This window comes from Macaca fascicularis, chromosome 1, assembly GCF_037993035.2.
Source record: "Macaca fascicularis isolate 582-1 chromosome 1, T2T-MFA8v1.1".
NCBI lineage: Eukaryota > Metazoa > Chordata > Mammalia > Primates > Cercopithecidae > Macaca > Macaca fascicularis.
The window spans coordinates 219,422,113-219,439,179 of NC_088375.1; the positions used below are offsets into that span (position 1 = coordinate 219,422,113).

Below are 17,067 nucleotides of genomic sequence, written 5' to 3' on the forward strand. Positions count from 1 at the left end.
ATTCACAATAGCAAAGACTTGGAACCAACCCAAATGTCCATCAATGATAGACTGGATTAAGAAAATGTGGCCCATATACACCATGGAATACTATGCAGCCATAAAAAAGGATGAGTTCATGTCCTTTGCAGGGACATGGATGAAGCTGGAAACCATTATTCTGAGCAAACTATCGCAAGGACAAAAAACCACACACTGCATGTTCTCACTCATCGGTGGGAATTGAACAATGAGAACACTTGGACACAGGGCAGGGAACATCACACACCAGGGCCTTTCATGGGGTGGGGGACTGGGGGAGGGATAACATTAGGAGAAATACCTAATGTAAATGACAAGTTAATGGGTGCAGCAAACCAACGTGGCACATGTATACCTATACATGTGTGCACAGGTACCCTAGAACTTAAAGTATAATAAAATAATAATAATTTAAAAATAATAGAGATGATGGGGGGGTCTCACTATATTGCCCAGGCTGGTCTCGAACTCCTGGGCTCAAGTGATCCTCCTGCCTTGGCCTCCTAAAACCCTGGGATTACAGGCATGAGCCACTGTGTCAAGCCTACTCTCCTAATTTTAAAATCCTTCACCTGAGGTTCCACTGCACCATAGCCTGGAAAGTATTTCATTCTCAATGGCAATCAAATTATAGAGCAAGAGAGCCCAGAAATCACCCCTGCATAAGAACCAATCAGAGATCTTGCAATTCAAAAACGAGGCTAGTTGCTCTATATGAAAAATGTTGGCCGGGAGCAGTGGCTCACACCTATAATCCCAGGACTCTGGGAGGTGAAGGTGGGCACATCACCTGAGGTCAGGAGTTCAAGACCAGCCAGGCCAACATGGTGAAACCCCATCTCTACTAAATATATTAAAAACTAGCCAGGCGTGGTGGTGCGCACCTGTAATCCCAGCTACTTCGGAGGCTGAGACGGGAGAATCGCTTGAACTCAGGAGGCAGAGATTGCAGTGAGCTGAGACTGCACCATTGCACTCCAGCCTAGGAATCAGAGCAAGACTATGTCTCAAAAAAGAAAAAGAAAAATGCTGTCGGCCGGGAGTGGTGGCTCACACCTATAATCCCAGCACTTTGGGAGCCCAAGGCAGGAAGTTCGCTTGAGCCCAGGAGTTCGAGACCAGCCAGGGCAACATAGCAAGACCCCCATCTCTACAAAATACTAAAAAATCAGCCAGGCCTGGTGGCACGCACCTGTAGTCCTAACTACTTGGGATGATGAGGCGGGAGGATTGCTTTAGCCCAGGAGCTTGAGGCTGCAGGGAGTTATGGTTGTGCACTGCAGCCTGGGTGACAGAGCAAGACTCTGTCTCTAAAAATAAATAAATAAATAAAAAGAAAAATGCCGTCTTTCAGCGATGTCTTAGAAGGGCAGTCAAAGCCCCTCGCCAGGAAGGGTGTGTGCCCAGACTGGGTGGCATCCTGGGTCTGGTAAAGTCCCCCAATGTGTGGAGCTGTCAGAAAGGGTTTATCCACTATGGGACTGCGTCGATCTTTAAGCAAGTTTGGTGAAATCAATGCCTCTTAACCATTCATTTGCCACTCAATACAGCAGCCAATTGCAGAGGTTTCTTTGCCCACCTCCGAAATCACTTCTGCTGGAGAGCTGGTAGGCTCTCCACTTTACTGGCAGCGCTACTGAAAGATATGCAGGGGGTGACCAGCCTGGGCAACATGGCGAGACCCTGTCTCTACTAAATGTACAAAAAAAAAAAAAAATTAGCTGGGCATGATGGCATACTCCTGTAGTCCCAGCTACTTGGGAGGCAGAGGCTGCAGTGAGCTGTGACTGCACCACTGCATCCCAGGCTGGGTGACAGAGTGAGACCCTGTCTCAAGAAAAAGAAAGACATGCAGGGGGAAAGCTGGAAAAAAGCAGGTACTTGAATTACCTGTGGATTTCATTTTTCTGTGCTTTATTTGCGGTGTAGGAACAATGACAGCTGAAAGTGACTAGCCTACTTGAGCACAGATCTCTAGCATAACTGACAGAACATGGTTTCCAAAAGCAGCTAAATGCTTCCTCTTCCTGGAAGGGGAGTGTGCAAACCTCAAGGCACTATGATTCCTCTGGCTCAGAACTCAGCACAGGGATTGACTTCTTACAGAGGGACCGAGGACTGCTCTTGAGGTGGGGAGAAAACTGCTAAGAGGTTCTGCCGAGGGGCCCCTCAGTGAACACCAGAGACCTAGAAGCCAGCCAATGGCCTGAAAAACAGAGTGCACACGATTCTACTCCATTCTTCTTCTGCTGGGACGGAAGCAGGAGCTGGCAGAGACCCTGAGCTCTGTTTTCTGAGCTCTCCACACTCTGTTGTGTGTGGCACTGGTGGAGGAGAAGGGAGTTTTTCAAAGCCTCATTTTAACCAGGCTTTCAAAGCACGGAAGCTTCAGCTGGTGTGTTCATCTTTCACTTCCCTTTTCCTCTCCTGTGCCTACAACACCACCTCATGAGTGCCTCCCCCACCCTACACCACCACCTCATGAGTGCCTCCATTACCCAGACAACCCAAGTATGACCAAGGGAAATGCTCACCCAGTCACTGTCTAAATCACAATGTTAGGCTGGGGGACCCTGGGGGGACTCTTGCTGCCATTCCAAGGCCCCTGCAATACAGTCAGATATTCTACAGGCTGAAAATGTAAATACAAGGCTAGAAAGCATGATAGACCTTCATGGATTACAAATCCCCACCATAATGGATAATAAAGGACATTAGGGAGGACTTGGGGCGTACACCTATCCCACTGCAATTTGTTTGATGTCTGTCTCCTCTTCCAGAATGTCTGCCCCACGGGGGAAGGAGCTTGGTAGGATTTGCTGTTGATTCCTATGACTAGAAGAGTGCTCAGCACGTAATACTCACTCAACAAATATTTGTGGCCAGGCGCAGCAGCTCACGCCTGTAATCCCAACACTTTGGGAGGCCAAGGTGGGTGGATCACCTGAGGTCAGGAGTTCGAGACCATCTTGACCAATATGATGAAACCCCATCTCTACTAAAAATACAAAAACTAGCCGGGCGTGGTGGCGGGCGCCTATAATCCCAGCTACTCGGGAGGCTGAGTTAGGAGAATTGCTTGAACCCAGGAGGTGGAGGTTGCAGTGAGCCGAGATTGCACCATTGCACTCCAAGTCTGGGCAACAAGAGCAAAACTCAGTCTCAAACAAAACAAAACAAAATTTTAAAAACCAAATATTTGTTAGATGGTTTTATGGAGGACTGGCCCCCAGACTGACCCATGGGGACGTGTTATCTGTTACTTCAAGACCAACACCATGGAGAAGGAACAGGGTCAGAGAAATGGAAACAGCAAAAGCCAGAAAATGGTTCAAATTCCAGCCCTGCTCCTTGTGAGCTTAATAACCTCTGGCAGTTTATTTCTCTAAACTTCATTCCCTCATGTGTTAAACAGGCACCGGGCGAGTGCAGTGGCTCATGCCTGTAATCCCAGCACTTTGGGAAACCAAGGTGGAGAATGGCTTGAGCCCAGGAGTTTCAGAGCAGCCTAGGCAACATGGCAAAACTCCATCTCTACAAAAAAAAAAAAAAAAAAAAAGCAGAAAAAATTAGTTGGACATGGTGGTGCACACCTGTAGTACCAGCTACTCAGGAGGGCTGAGGTGGGGGGATTACTTGATCCTGGGAGGTCGAGGCTGCAGTGAGCCAAGATCACACCACTGCATTCCACCCTAGGTGACAGAGCGAGACCCTGTCTCCAAAAACAAACCCCAAAGCCGGGTGCGGTGGCTCACATCTGTAATCCCAGCGCTTTGGGAGGCCGAGGCAGGCGGATCACCTGAGTTGGAGACCAGCCTGGCCAACAGGGTGAAACCCCATCGCTACTAAAAATACAAAAATTAGCTGGGCATGGTGATGGGCATCTGTAATCCCAGCTACTCTGGAGGCTGAGGCAGGAGAACCGTTTGAACCTGGGAGGCAAAGTTTGCATTGAGCTGAGATGGTATCACTGCACTCCAGCCTGGGCGACAGAGCGAGACTCTGTCCAAAAAAACCTCAAAAAACCCAAAATGCCCCAATATCATGGGCACTGACCCAGGAAACGCATGTAAACATGCCAACTCTAGGGCCTGGCATGCAACAGGTGCCGAATAAACTAAATGTTAAAGATTCTTGTGGTTTTATTACTCCCCTTCCTCTCAACATGTTCAGGACTCTCATGCCTCAGTAGTCTGTGAACACCAAAAACAACTTGGGGCAGAAGTGTGAAAAATGAAGGTTGATTACCCTCAAAAATTAAGTTTAGGCCAGGCGTGGTGGCTCAAGCCTGTAGTCCCAGCACTTTGGGAGGCCGAGACGGGCAGATCACGGGGTCAGGAGATCAAGACCATCCTGGCTAACACGGTGAAACCCCGTCTCTACTAAAAAATACAGAAAAAACTAGCCAGGCGAGGTGGCGGGCGCCTGTAGTCCCAGCTACTCGGGAGGCTGAGGTAGGAGAATGGCGTGAACCCGGGGAGGCGGAGCTTGCAGTGAGCTGAGATCCGGCCACTGCACTCCAGCCTGGGCGACAGAGCAAGACTCCGTCTCAAAAAAAAAAAAAAAAAAAAAAAAAATTAAGTTTGGAGATTTTGTGTATTTCAAGCACTCATCAGTTCCTTCCTTGTTCTCGCATAATATTGGGGTTCTCAGAATCTGTTAGTTCCAACTGTTAAATACAGTTATCTGGGGAGGAAGGGAATTATAAGAAACTAATACCTTCTTCCTTATATATTTGTGCAATGTTTGTAGACACTTACAGGCAAAGGAGGAAAAGATAAATTACAAGTACACAGCATAAGGCCAGGTGCGGTGGCTCATGCCTGTAAGCCCAGGACTTTGGGAGGTCAAAGCAGGATCACTTGAAGTCAGGAGTTCAAGACCAGCCTGGCCAATATGATGAAACCCCGTCTCTACTAAAAAATACAAAAATTAGCCCAATGTGGTGGTGCCTGCCTGTAATCCCAGCTACTTGGGAGGCTGAGGCAGGAGAATCACTTGGACCCGGGAGGTGGAGGTTGCAGTGAGCCGAGATCACACCACTGCCCTCCAGCTTGGGCAATAGAGTGAGACTCTGTCTCAAAAAAACAAAACAAAACAAATACACAGCATGGAGGAGAATATCTGTACAGAGGGCCACCTGCTTCACTGGCAAGAGGTCAGGAGAAGCTCTCGGGACCCTGGATGGTTTCAATAACTGATAGATCAATGGCCTAAACTTGAATCTCCAGTGGAAAGGACTCTCCCAGAAATCATCCTTATTCACCTGCCTCAAATGGAAGTTCTAGGACGTCTGCACCTTGAATGAGCAACACCAAGGGGGATAGGGCTGGAAAGGAGACTTCACCCAAACCAACCGGCCCTGCTGCCTGATTTGGACTCTCAAGGAGGAGAGCTCGGGGCCCAGAGTTGCTCGTTCTCTATTGCACGGCAGTTTCCAGATCACAGGCCGAGAAACCTTTTTTTTTTTTTTTTTTTTTCTGAGATGGAGTCTCGCTCTGTCGCTCAGGCTAGAGTGCAGTGGCACGATCTTGGCTCACTGCAACCTCCGCCTCCTAGGTTCAAGTGATTATCCTGCCTCAGCCTCCCGAGTAGCTGGGATTACATGCATGCGCCACCATGCCCGGCTAATTTTTCTATTTTTAGTAGAGACGGGGGTTCACCATGTTGGTCAAGCTGGTCTCGAACTCCTGACCTCGTGATCCACCCACCTGGGTCTCCCAAAGTGCTGGCATTACAGGCGTGAGCTACCACGCCCGGCCAAGAAATCTGTTTTATCAATAGAGGTGGCAACCCAGAGAGCTTTTTGTCGTGAGAAAAGCTCTATTGCTTCCCTTGGACACAAGGGCACTGCCAGCTCCAGCAGCAACACACTCCTGCCGTGGTGGTGAATCCTGATGCCTGAGATGGGCACTGGAGAATCCTGAGGTAGGAATGACCCAGCCAGGAGCCCCACAGTCCCTGCAAATGCCAGCCTTCTTCTCCCCACAACAGTCACGAACTGAACACCAGCTCTTGCCTTTCCACATTAAGGCTTGTGTGGACCACTCTGCCTCTTACTCAACGTTTCCAGACCTAACATTTGTGTCAGCTGGCAGCAGATTTTTAGTTTTGCTGGGAATTTCTTTTCACACTAGGCTCCAGCTGGATGAGTTCTGAGGGAGAACCACAGGAATCACCACTGCTCCATCTGAAGCTCTGGAGTGCCAGCCATGATGGCAGAGTGACCACAGACAGTCAGCCCCATCTGAACAGACAGCCTGTTACTACCAGATGGCGACCTGTTTCTGTTAAACCCCAGGTGAGTTTCTGCCTGGCCTCAAATCATCACACAGGGCCTTTCAATCTGGATGGGCCTAAGCCATAGCCAATCCATGGAGAGAGCGAGCCCAGGGTGTTCCGTGATGGGATGGAAAGGACCACAGTGTCACAAGGTTTCTAACAGAAACCTGACGTCAGAGAAGCATTTCGTAAAAGGTGAACCATAAGTTAAAAGCAAACGGGCATGGGTCCGGGTGAGGTGGCTCATGCCTGTAATCCCAACAATTCAGGAGGCCGAGGTGGGCGGATCACTTGAGGCCAGGAGTTCGAGACCAGCCTGGCCAACATGGTGAAACCCCATCTCTACTAAAAATACAAAAATTAACCAGGTATGGTGGCAGGCACCTGTAATCCCAGCTACTCAGGAGGTTGAGGCAGGAGAACTGCTTGAACCCAGGAGGTGGAGGCTGCAGTGAGCCGAGATCGCGCCACTGCCCTCCAGCCTGGGCAAGGGAGAGACACTCTGTCTCAAAAAAGAAAAAAAAAAAAAAATGTGGCTAGGCACAGTGGCTCATGCCTGTAATCCCAGCACTTTGGGAGGCCAAGGCAGGTGGATCACTTGAGGTCAGGAGTTCGAGACCAGCCTGACCAACATGGTGAAACCCCCATCTCTACTAAAAATACAAAATTAGCTGGGCATGGTGGTGCACGCCTATAATCCCAGCTACTTGGGAGGCTGAGGCAGGAGAAATGCTTGAACTGGGGAGAAGGAGGTTGCAGTGAGCTGGGATCGTGCCACCATGCTCCAGCCTGAGCAACAAGAGCAAAACTCCATTAAAAAAAAGAAAAAGTGAATGGGCATGGGCACAGTGGCTTGCACCTGTAACCCCACACTTTGGGAGGCTGGGGTGAGAGGAAGGCTTGAGGCCAGGAGCTCAACACCAGCCTGAGCAACACAGGGAAACCCGGTCCCCACACACACACACAAAAACCGAAAAAAGTAAATGGGCAGGGCTCAGAAAAAGCAGTTATCACTTCTCCACTAGTATCTACTCCTGAGCCTGGGTGGAGTTACTCACGGGGTTAGGATCCCTCTGTGCACACCATGGTTTCCGGGTTAGGGACCTTCAGGTCCCTCCCAGGCCTCACCAGATAGCCTCTACTCTGGGAGAGAGGAAAGGAGCAGGGAAATAGCCACTGAGAATTTAGGACCTGGAGGAAGAAGAGGAAGAGGAGCAGGGAGAAGGCACACTGACCTTTAACACTTCAGTTTGTAAAGTGTGTGTGTAGATACTATTTTATGTAAATCTTTATCCTGGTGACTCAGGTCCTTAGGGATTTTGAGAACATTTAAAACTCTAAAACTCTTACGAGTTTTTCTGTAAAGCCAGAGAGAAACAAAACTATTGATCTAAACCAAATAGTCAATATAATTTTTACATCTATCTACCTACCAGTCCCTCTCTAGGAATGAGCTACCCCAGCAAATTTTTTTTTTTCTTCCAAGACAGGGTCTCACTGTCACCCAAGCTGGAGTGTAATGGCATGATCCTGGCTCACTGCAGCCTCAACTTTATGGGCTCACATGACCCTCCTGCTTCCGCCTCCTGAGGAAATGGGACTATAGGCATGTGCCACCATGCTCACCTAATTTTTTATTTTTATTTTTGTAGAGACGGGGTCTCATTATGTTGCACCGGCTGGTCTTGAATTCCTGGACTCAAGTGATCCTCCCACCTCAGCCCCCCAAAGTGCTGGGATTATAGTCGTGAGCCACTATGCCCACCACCTCCCCTCTCCACCCCCAGCTAATTGTTATGTACTTGCAGATCTAACCTATCTCAGGAGTAGAAAAATGAGAAAAAGTTCACCATCCAAGGCAGCCTTTTCAACTGCACAGACAGGGTGGGCTGAACAACAGCTGTGGCTCATTCACCAGAGCCAGTAAATCCCGATCCCAGCTGGGGACTGGGAGACTCCTGCTCAAGGCAGTGTGCCTGGCCGGAAATAGAACTTCACTCAGAGCCGACGCGGTGGGGCACTGTCTGTCCAAACCGAAGTGGGTGGGAGACTGAGGCCAGAGAAGGTTGTCAGGACCCAGGAACTGAGCAATGGTTACCCTATTACAATTCACTTACCCCTTTAAAGGGTGGGAGAACAGGGGCAATTACTTTTCATTTTATATAATTCTGAGCTATTTGTGTGTTTTTAAAAACAACTACTTATTTTCTTAGAATAATTTTACGGCCAAGTGCAGTGGCTCATGCCTGTAATCCTAGTACGCAGGCCGAGGTGGGAGGATCACATGAGCTCAGGAGTTCGAGACCAGCCTGGGCAACATAGTGAGACCTTGTCTCCACAAAAAAATAAAATAAAAATTAGCTGGACGTGGTGGCCTACGTCTGTAGTCCCAGCTACTCAGGTGGCTGAGGTGGGAGAATCGCTTGATCCCAGGAGTTGAAGGCTGCAGTGAGCCATGATGGTGCCACCGTACTCCAGCGTGGGCCACAGAGTGAAACCCTATCTCAAACAAACACACACACACAAAGAATCATTTTGCATTCTCTTACCCTACTCGGTGTCCCTTGCAGGTTGCAATGTCATTGCCTTAGGGAATCTTCCCTGATCATCTCCAAAGCAAACTTCCCTGCCAGTTCTTTATCATATTGCTTGAATGCCTTCATAACGTTTACCATGATCTGAAATCATCTCTGTATATGTCTACGAATTTATCACCCTTCTTCTTCTTCTAGAATGTCAGCTCCATGAGGGCAGACACTCATCTGCCTGTTCATAAGAACCTTCCTAGGGCCTATGATGGTGAGGTCCTAAGAAAGGTGCTCACTAAATAGTTTTGAATAACTGAATACACATGATGGGATTTACAAGTGTCCACATTCACTCCGCAAGCCTAATATAACGTGCAAAAACACAGCTACAATAGAGATTTGGTTAACTATAGGACTGGTTGCACCAACTTCTCTAGAAGTAATCCCTGGCCTACCTTGGCAAGGACTTTTTCATATGAACACATGCTGCATATGTGAAATACTGCCTGTGGGCTAAATCCAGCCTGCTACCTATTTTTGTAAATAAAGTTTTATTGGAACAAAGCCACACTCATCCACATTTGGTTGCTTTTGAGCAGAACTGAGTAGTTTCAACAAAGACTATACGGCCTGAAAATATTTACCATGTGGCCTTTTAAGAAAAAGTTTGAGCTTCAAGAAACAGAGCAGTGTAGTATAAGACTCTCACTGAAGCCGGAGGCAGTGGCTCACGTCTGTACTTTGGGAGGCCAAGGTGGGTGTATCACTTGACACTGGGAGTTTGAGACCAGCCTGGCCAACATGGTGAAACCTTGTCTCTACTCAAAATACAAAAATTAGCAGAGTGTGGTGGTCTGTGCCTGTAATCCCAGCTACTCGGAAGGTTGAGGCATGAGAATTTCTTGAACCTGGGAGGAGGGGGTTGCAGTGAGTCAAGATCATGTCACTGTACTCCAGTCTGGGCGACAGAGCAAGACTATCAAAAAAAACCAAAACCAAACAAACAAACAAAAAACACTCGGCTGGGCGCGGTGGCTCATGTCTGTAATCCCAGCACTTTGGGAGGCCGAGGCAGGCAAAATCGCCTGAGGTAGAGAGTTTGAGGCCAGCCTGGCCAACATGGCAAAACTCCATTTCTACTAAAAATACAAAATCAGCCGGGCATAGTGGCGCATGCCTGTAATCCCAGATACTGGAGAGGCTGAGGCTCAAGAATCACTTGAACTTGGGAGGCGGAGGTTGCAGTGAGCTGAGATCGTGCCACTGCACTCCAGCCTGGGCAACAAGAGCAAAATTCCGTCTCAAAAAAAAAAAAAAAAAAAACCAACACTCACTGAAGACTGCACAAGGGGGAACTGCAGAGTCCACAGAGACGCTTGCAAGTAGTAATGGTGGCTTGGCTTTTACTTAGGCCTCACTGTAAGCAAGGTATTGTGCTAAGTGCTGTAAGGGTGTTCTCTCATATAATCGAATTATCATTATAACATTAGTAGTAGGTTCTCACTGCTGATGCAAACAGTGGTCCAGTCATCTTCCAGGATTGAGATGGTCAGTGACAAACCCGGAAGTCAAACCCAGGCCCAAGTCTGCATACCTCTGAAGCCTGCATTTGTGTCCGCTAGGCTACATGGCTTCCACAGAAAGCACTTTCCAGCCGCATCTTGCAGAACCCTTGGCAATCTTAAGACAGGTCCGTCTTAAGACAGGTCACGCCTGTCCTGGGAAGACCATCTGGAGGGCCCCACTTCCTTGGGAATGCCTCTAGGCTGTTTCTTCTATCTTGAATGCCTGCTTCTTCTCTTTCTCTGAACTCTATCAGTATTTCTTTTTTTTTTTTAGATGAGTTTCGCTCTTGTTGCCCAGGCTGGAGTGCAATCGTGTGATCTCAGCTCACCGCAACCTCTGCCTCCCAGGTTTAAGTGATTCTCCTGCCTCAGCCTCCCGAGTAGCTAGGATTACAGGTATGCGCCACCACGCCTAGCTAATTTTGTATTTTTAATAAAGATGGGGTTTCTCCATGTTGGTCAGGCTGGTCTTGATCTCCCGACCTCAGGTGATCCGCCCACCTTGGCCTCCCAAAGTGCTGGGATTACAGGCGTGAGCCAGCGTGCCTGACCAGGAGGCTGCTTCTTATGGCATATAGTCTTTGCTCATTCTGCAGGCATACACAGCAGACACACCTGCTCCTCAAAAGCAGAACTTGGGAAAATCACTGCCTGCCTTCCCTCCTCTGGAGAAGATGTTATTTAGTAGAATCACATGCGGATTCAAAAATGCCAAAGCTGTCGTTGACTTGGACATTTCTCTTTAACTATTAACAAATCAGCAACCATTTATTGGCAGCATCTTGGATGTTTCTGCTACTAGCTCCCTTTCAAGAACTGAATACGGAATTGAATTTGCTTTCTATTGTTATCATTTCCTTTTTTTTTTTTTTTTTTTTTGAGACAGAGTCTCCCTCTGTCACCCATGCTGGAGTGTAGTGGCGTGATCTCAGTTCACTGCAACCTCCACCTCCACGGTTCAAGTGCTTCTCTGCCTCAGCCTCCCAAGTAGCTGGGACTACACGCATGCACCACCACGCCTGGCTAATTTCTGTATTTTTGGTAGAGATGGGGTTTCACCATGTTGGCCAGGCTGGTCTCGAACGTCTGGCCTCAAGTTATCCGTCCACCTTGGCCTCCCAAAGTGCTGGGATTACAGGCGTGAGCCACCATGCCCGGCCTGTGTTATCACTTTCATTTAATCATGTTAATTATTAAACTCTCCAGTTCTCTCTAACTCCCAGAAATTCTGTGTCCATATCAGAACACAGGTTGCCTTGGATTCAGATGGATTAATAGCTGTTTCACCTGTCTAGTGTTATAATGGGTATTCACCATCACAAAATCTAAGCGTGAAAATAGCTGAACTCAACAATACTCCTTGGGGATAGTGGTTGCTTTGAGGGTGTAGTTTCTGGGAGGGGGAACGAGGGGGCTTTCTGGGATAATGGTCATGTTCTGTTTCTTGGTCAGGGTGCTGGATATGCAGGTGTTTTCACTTGTGAGAACTCATTAAGTGAGCTCTCCACTCAGGACCTGTGCACTTTTCTGCAGGTATGCTTCATTTTCACAAAAAGTTCTAAAATACTCTTTGCAAACACAGAAATACACAACGGAGCTTTCCTTGCAGAAATAACGCATCTCATTTTTTTCATGTAAAATCCTTATAAAAGGACCAGTAAGACCATTTACTGGTGGTAGGATGGAAGAAAAAAGGCAAAGCAACTCTCAAGGTGTTATATAAACACATTTAGGTGAGACAGGCATTCAAGGACAAATCTGACCCCAAGACTGCTGTCCTCAATGTTTACTGCTGGGGCCAAACTAACAGGTTCCTAGTAAAGCAGACAGTCTGATTCAGAAAACCAAATGTAATTTATGATGCAAGAATCATATCACAGTTGTCTCAAACAAAGACACAGAGGAAGTGGCTACCAAGAACAAATGGTGTTGTAGAACGACCTTTAGGTGGCGAGGCACTTGAGCCATCTTCAAGCCTTGTAAAATTGAGGAATGGGCTCTTCCACAAAGAAAAAATCTACCAGTTAGGACTGGGTCAGACCGGGCGCGGTGGCTCAAGCCTGTAATCCCAGCACTTTGGGAGGCCGAGACGGGCGGATCACGAGGTCAGGAGATCGAGACCATCCTGGCTAACACGGTGAAACCCCGTCTCTACTAAAAAAAATACAAAAAACTAGCCGGGCGAGGTGGCGGGCGCCTGTAGTCCCAGCTACTCGGGAGGCTGAGGCAGGAGAATAGCGTGAACCCAGGAGGCGGAGCTTGCAGTGACCTGAGATAGCGCCACTGCACTCCAGCCTGGGCGACAGAGCGAGACTCCTTCTCAAAAAAAAAAAAAAAAAAAAAAAAAAAGACTGGGTCAGGATCCATGCTAAACACTCTACATATGTTTATTAAAACTTCACCACGCCTGTAATCCCAGCACTTTGAGAGGCTGAGGCAGGCGGATCACAAGGTCGGGAGATGGAGACCATCCTGGCTAACATGGTGAAACCCCGTCTCTACTAAAAATACAAAAAAAATGGCCGGGCGCGGTGGCTCAAGCCTGTAATCCCAGCACTTTGGGAGGCCGAGACGGGCGGATCACGAGGTCAGGAGATCGAGACCATCCTGGCTAACACGGTGAAACCCCGTCTCTACTAAAAAGTACAAAAAACTAGCTGGGCGAGGTGGCGGGCGCCTGTAGTCCCAGCTACTCGGGAGGCTGAGCCAGGAGAATGGCGTAAACCCGGGAGGCGGAGCTTGCAGTGAGCAGAGATCCGGCCACCGCACTCCAGCCTGGGTGACAGAGCGAGACTCCGTCTCAAAAATAAATAAATAAATAAAAATACAAAAAAATTAGCCGGGTGTGGTGGCGGGCGCCTGTAGTCCCAGCTACTCCGGAGGCTGAGGTAGGAGAGTGGCGTGAACCCGGGAGGCGGAGCCTACAGTAAGCTGAGATCGCGCCACTGCACTCCAGCCTGGGCGACAGAGCAAGACTCCTGTCTCAAAAAAAAAAAAAAAGGCCGGGCGCAGTGGCTCACGCCTGTAATCCCAACACTCTGGGAGGCCGAGGCAGGCAGATCACAAGGTCAGGAGTTCAAGACCAGCCTGGCCAATATGGTGAAACCCTGTCTCTACTAAAAATACAAAAAAAATTAGCCGGGCATGGTGGCACACACCTGTAATCCCAGGCTACTCAGCAGGCTGAGGCAGGAGAATTGCTTGAACCTGGGAGGCGGAGGTTGTAGTGAGCCGAGATTGCGCTACTGCACTCCAGCCTGGGCAACAAAGTGAGACTTCGTCTCAAAAAAAAAAAAAAAAAAAAATCACAACACAGCCCGGCCAATATGGTGAAATCCCGTCTCTGCAAAAACACAAAAATTAGTCGGGCGCGGTGGCTCACACCTGTAATCCCAGCACTTTGGGAGGCCAAGGCAGGCAGATCACTTGAGTTCAGGAGTTCCAAGACCAGCCTGGCCAACATGGTGAAACTCCATCTCCACTAAAAACACAAAAATTAGCCAGGCAAGGTGGCGCACGCCTGTAATCCCAAGCTACCCAGGAGGCCGAAGCAGGAGAATCGCTTGAACCTGGGAGGTAGAGGTTGTAGTGAGCTGAGATCACACCACTGGAGATCACACCTCCAGCCTAGGAAAGAGAGCAAGACACTGTCTCAAAAACAAACAAAACAACAACAACAAAAAACACTTCACAACAACCCTAATTTTATCCCTGCTTTATAGATGAAGAAACTGGGGCATGGAGAGGTTAATAAGCCTGACCAAGGTTACAGGGTTATTAATATGGCAGGGTGGGGATTCAATCGGGCAGCTAGACTCCAGAATCCATTCTCCTAACGATGATGCTGACCATGGCTTTGGTTGTGATACACCCAGGGATGGGTTTGCAGTTTCTAGTGTGTGACATTTTCTGGGGTGCATTCCAGCTCAATAAAGTGTCCTTGTCCAAACACCTAAAATTATATGCATTTTAGCAAACACACCTAACTCTCATAAGTGACAGCCTGATTTACAGAGTGAATCTCTGCCTTCAAAAGACTCATGCTTATACATGTGACTGGGTGCTCCATATCTACCACCTCTCCATCACGGACTTTCTCCATTCATTTGTTTGAAATAAAAAGACAAATGCCGGGCCTACCTGAAGCCACAATCAGCCCAGATTAGATTAGAAAGGTCACCTGTGTTCCTTTCTCTTCCATTAGGAAAGATGTATTGTTTCTCAACAAAGTATTTGCTCATCCTGCCCTCCTTGAGTAAGCAAAAATCATACCACATTACATTAGCAAAGCTCAGTAAAACTACATAAAACTCTTGTATCTCAGCAATGTTACTTTAGTTGTGCTTTTAAACGAACGTTTTTAGTAAGGGCAATTTGAGAATCTGTTTTATTTTTAAGTCACATTTATCTTTATAAAAGGTAAAATAGCTTGCCTGTGTTGCTTTTGAGGAGAAGTGGGAAAACAGACAATTATTTCAATATGATGGTTGATCTAATTGTCTTCATTTTGCTTCTTCAAGTAAAATAAGCTGCTGAGTCCCTCACCCAAGCCATTTTCTTTTTCTTTTTCTTTTTTTTTTTCAGTTTCTGAGACTATCTGGTGAGCCAGGAATTCAAATTACAGGGGGGGGGGGAGAGAGGGGGGAAGAGAGAGAGAGAGAGAGAGAGAGAGAGAGAGAGAGAGAGAGAGAGAGAGAGAGAAATCCATTCTGATTTGGCCATTGAGGTTTTCAGTGAAGATGGATTCTTTTAAAATTATTATTATTTTATTTTTACATCCAGCCCAACAATGTCAGAATATGGATTCTACCTTCTAGCACGAGACCCTTTTGCGGATATGCCAACTTCATCACAAATACATGCCCTTGACAGGTATGTACTCATTTCTACCTGGAATTGGGACAGTGATGTTTACTGCGGCAAGCCCCACAGCAAGGTGTCTGTGGTGTCACCCGGTTCCTCGGTTCCGCATCCAAAATGCAATCCCCAGGTACTTCAGCTTCTTATAATCGAAGCCTCCAGTGAACCTCTTCAAAGCTACCATCCTTGAGCAAGATTATTCAGGGGACTTCCCAGGAGCAGAGGCAATGTCGCCAGGACCCAAGCCCGGGGAAAGTTAAGTTGCTTGTCACTGGTCTCCACCCTGACTGCCAGACCCTGGGCGACGCCAGCCTCGCAGTGGGACCCGGGGATGCAGCGGATTCCGCAGGAAGCTGCATAGGGCTCCTTCAGGAGCTGCCGGGGGCGCCGCTGCCCCAGTGGGGGACCGGAGGGTCGCTGACCCCTCTCCGGGAGGGCAGGGCCCCGGGCCAGGTTTGGGGAAGCTCCGAGGATGCTGACCTAACTTTGTTCTTTAAAAATAGCTCCGAGGCCGCGGCGCTCACGTGAGCGGCCCCGCTTCCCCTCCACCGGCCCGGTGCTCCCGGCCGCTCGTCGCCCCCCGGGTCGCGGAGGGGAAGGGCGGGGGGCCCGAGTCCCGGCGGCAGGAGGGACCCCGGCCCGGGCAAGCGCCGACGGAGGGCGTTGGGGGAGCGGCGGGGAAGGGGCCCCGGCCGGGAGGGAGGCCGGCCGCGCTCACCTTCTTCACCGACAGCGAGATGTTCTCCAGGATCCGGTCCTTCACCTCCCGCGGCTCCATGGCGCTGCCACCGTCGCCGCCGCTGCCGCCGCCCCGCCGCCTCTTCCCGCGCCGGGGGCCGGGGGCCGCCGCCAACCGCTGCCGCCGGCCGTACGGGGGCTCCGTCGTGCCGGCCGCGGGGCCCGGCGCCCGCCGCCCGGCCCTCGCCTCGCCCGGGCCCTCGCTCCACCGCGGCCCGGCGGCTCCGGAGCGCGGCCGGCGGGGAAGGAGGCCGCGGGCTGTGCGCGGCGGCGGCGGCAGGAACTGATGTCAGGCGGGGCGGCGCCAGGGCCCGCCTGCGCCTGGGGACTCCGGGGACCCGGAGACCCGCACAGACCCTGGGCGCGGCCCTCCCCAGAGACCCCGAGACCCGCCCCCAGCCCTCCTCAGGCCACAGACTCTCCCCGGGTCCCCAGAGACACCCTCAGACCCCAGGGACTCCGGAGATCTCGTGCCGGGGACCCCGGCCCTCCTCAGAGACCCTCCCCAAGCCCTCCTCAGCCCACAGATTCCCTCAGGGACCCCAGAGACACTCTCAGACCCCAGGGACTCAGGAGACCCCGACCCCACCTGCCCAGGACACCGACCCTCCCCACCAGCCCTCCTCAGGCCATAGACTACCCCCACGGGACCTCAGAGACACTCTCAGATTCCAGGGACTCCGGAGACCCCAGTCCCACCTGCTGGGGACCCCCACAGACCCTGGGCCCCCAGCCCTCCTCAGCAACCCCCACAGACCCCGAGGCGCTGGCCCGCCTCAGAGACCCCGAGACCCTCCCCACAGCCCTCCTCAGCCCACAGGCTCCCGCCTCAAAACCCCAAAGACTTCCACAGCCCCAAGGACTCTGGAGACTCCGACCCCACAGGCCAGAGACCTCCACAGACCCGAGACCTCCACAGACCCCGAGACCCTGGCCCTCCTCAGAGACTCCAGAGACACCCACAAACCCTGGGCCCCCTCCTGCCGGTCCTCTTTAGTCCACAGACCCTCCTCCCTCGCGGGGGGCCCCACCCCTCCTCGGAGACCCCAGTGCACCTCACTAACTCTGGCCAG

At 50.2% G+C, this 17,067-nt stretch overlaps 1 protein-coding gene across 3 annotated transcripts in view; it reads right to left on the minus strand.

Moving 5' to 3' along the window:
- The window catches only part of PLEKHM2 (pleckstrin homology and RUN domain containing M2), a 51,382-nt gene extending 35,124 nt beyond the window's left edge, over positions 1–16,258 (minus strand). For all 3 annotated transcript variants that reach the window (XR_006694401.3, XM_045380066.2, XM_045380063.2), the window contains exon 1: positions 15,975–16,258. Coding sequence is in view for 2 of the 3 variants with exons in the window: in XM_045380066.2 (XP_045236001.1) it covers positions 15,975–16,034 (60 nt within the window). In the remaining variant the exon portion in view is untranslated. The remainder of the gene's footprint in view (positions 1–15,974) is intronic.
- Positions 16,259–17,067: the final 809 nt, after the last annotated feature.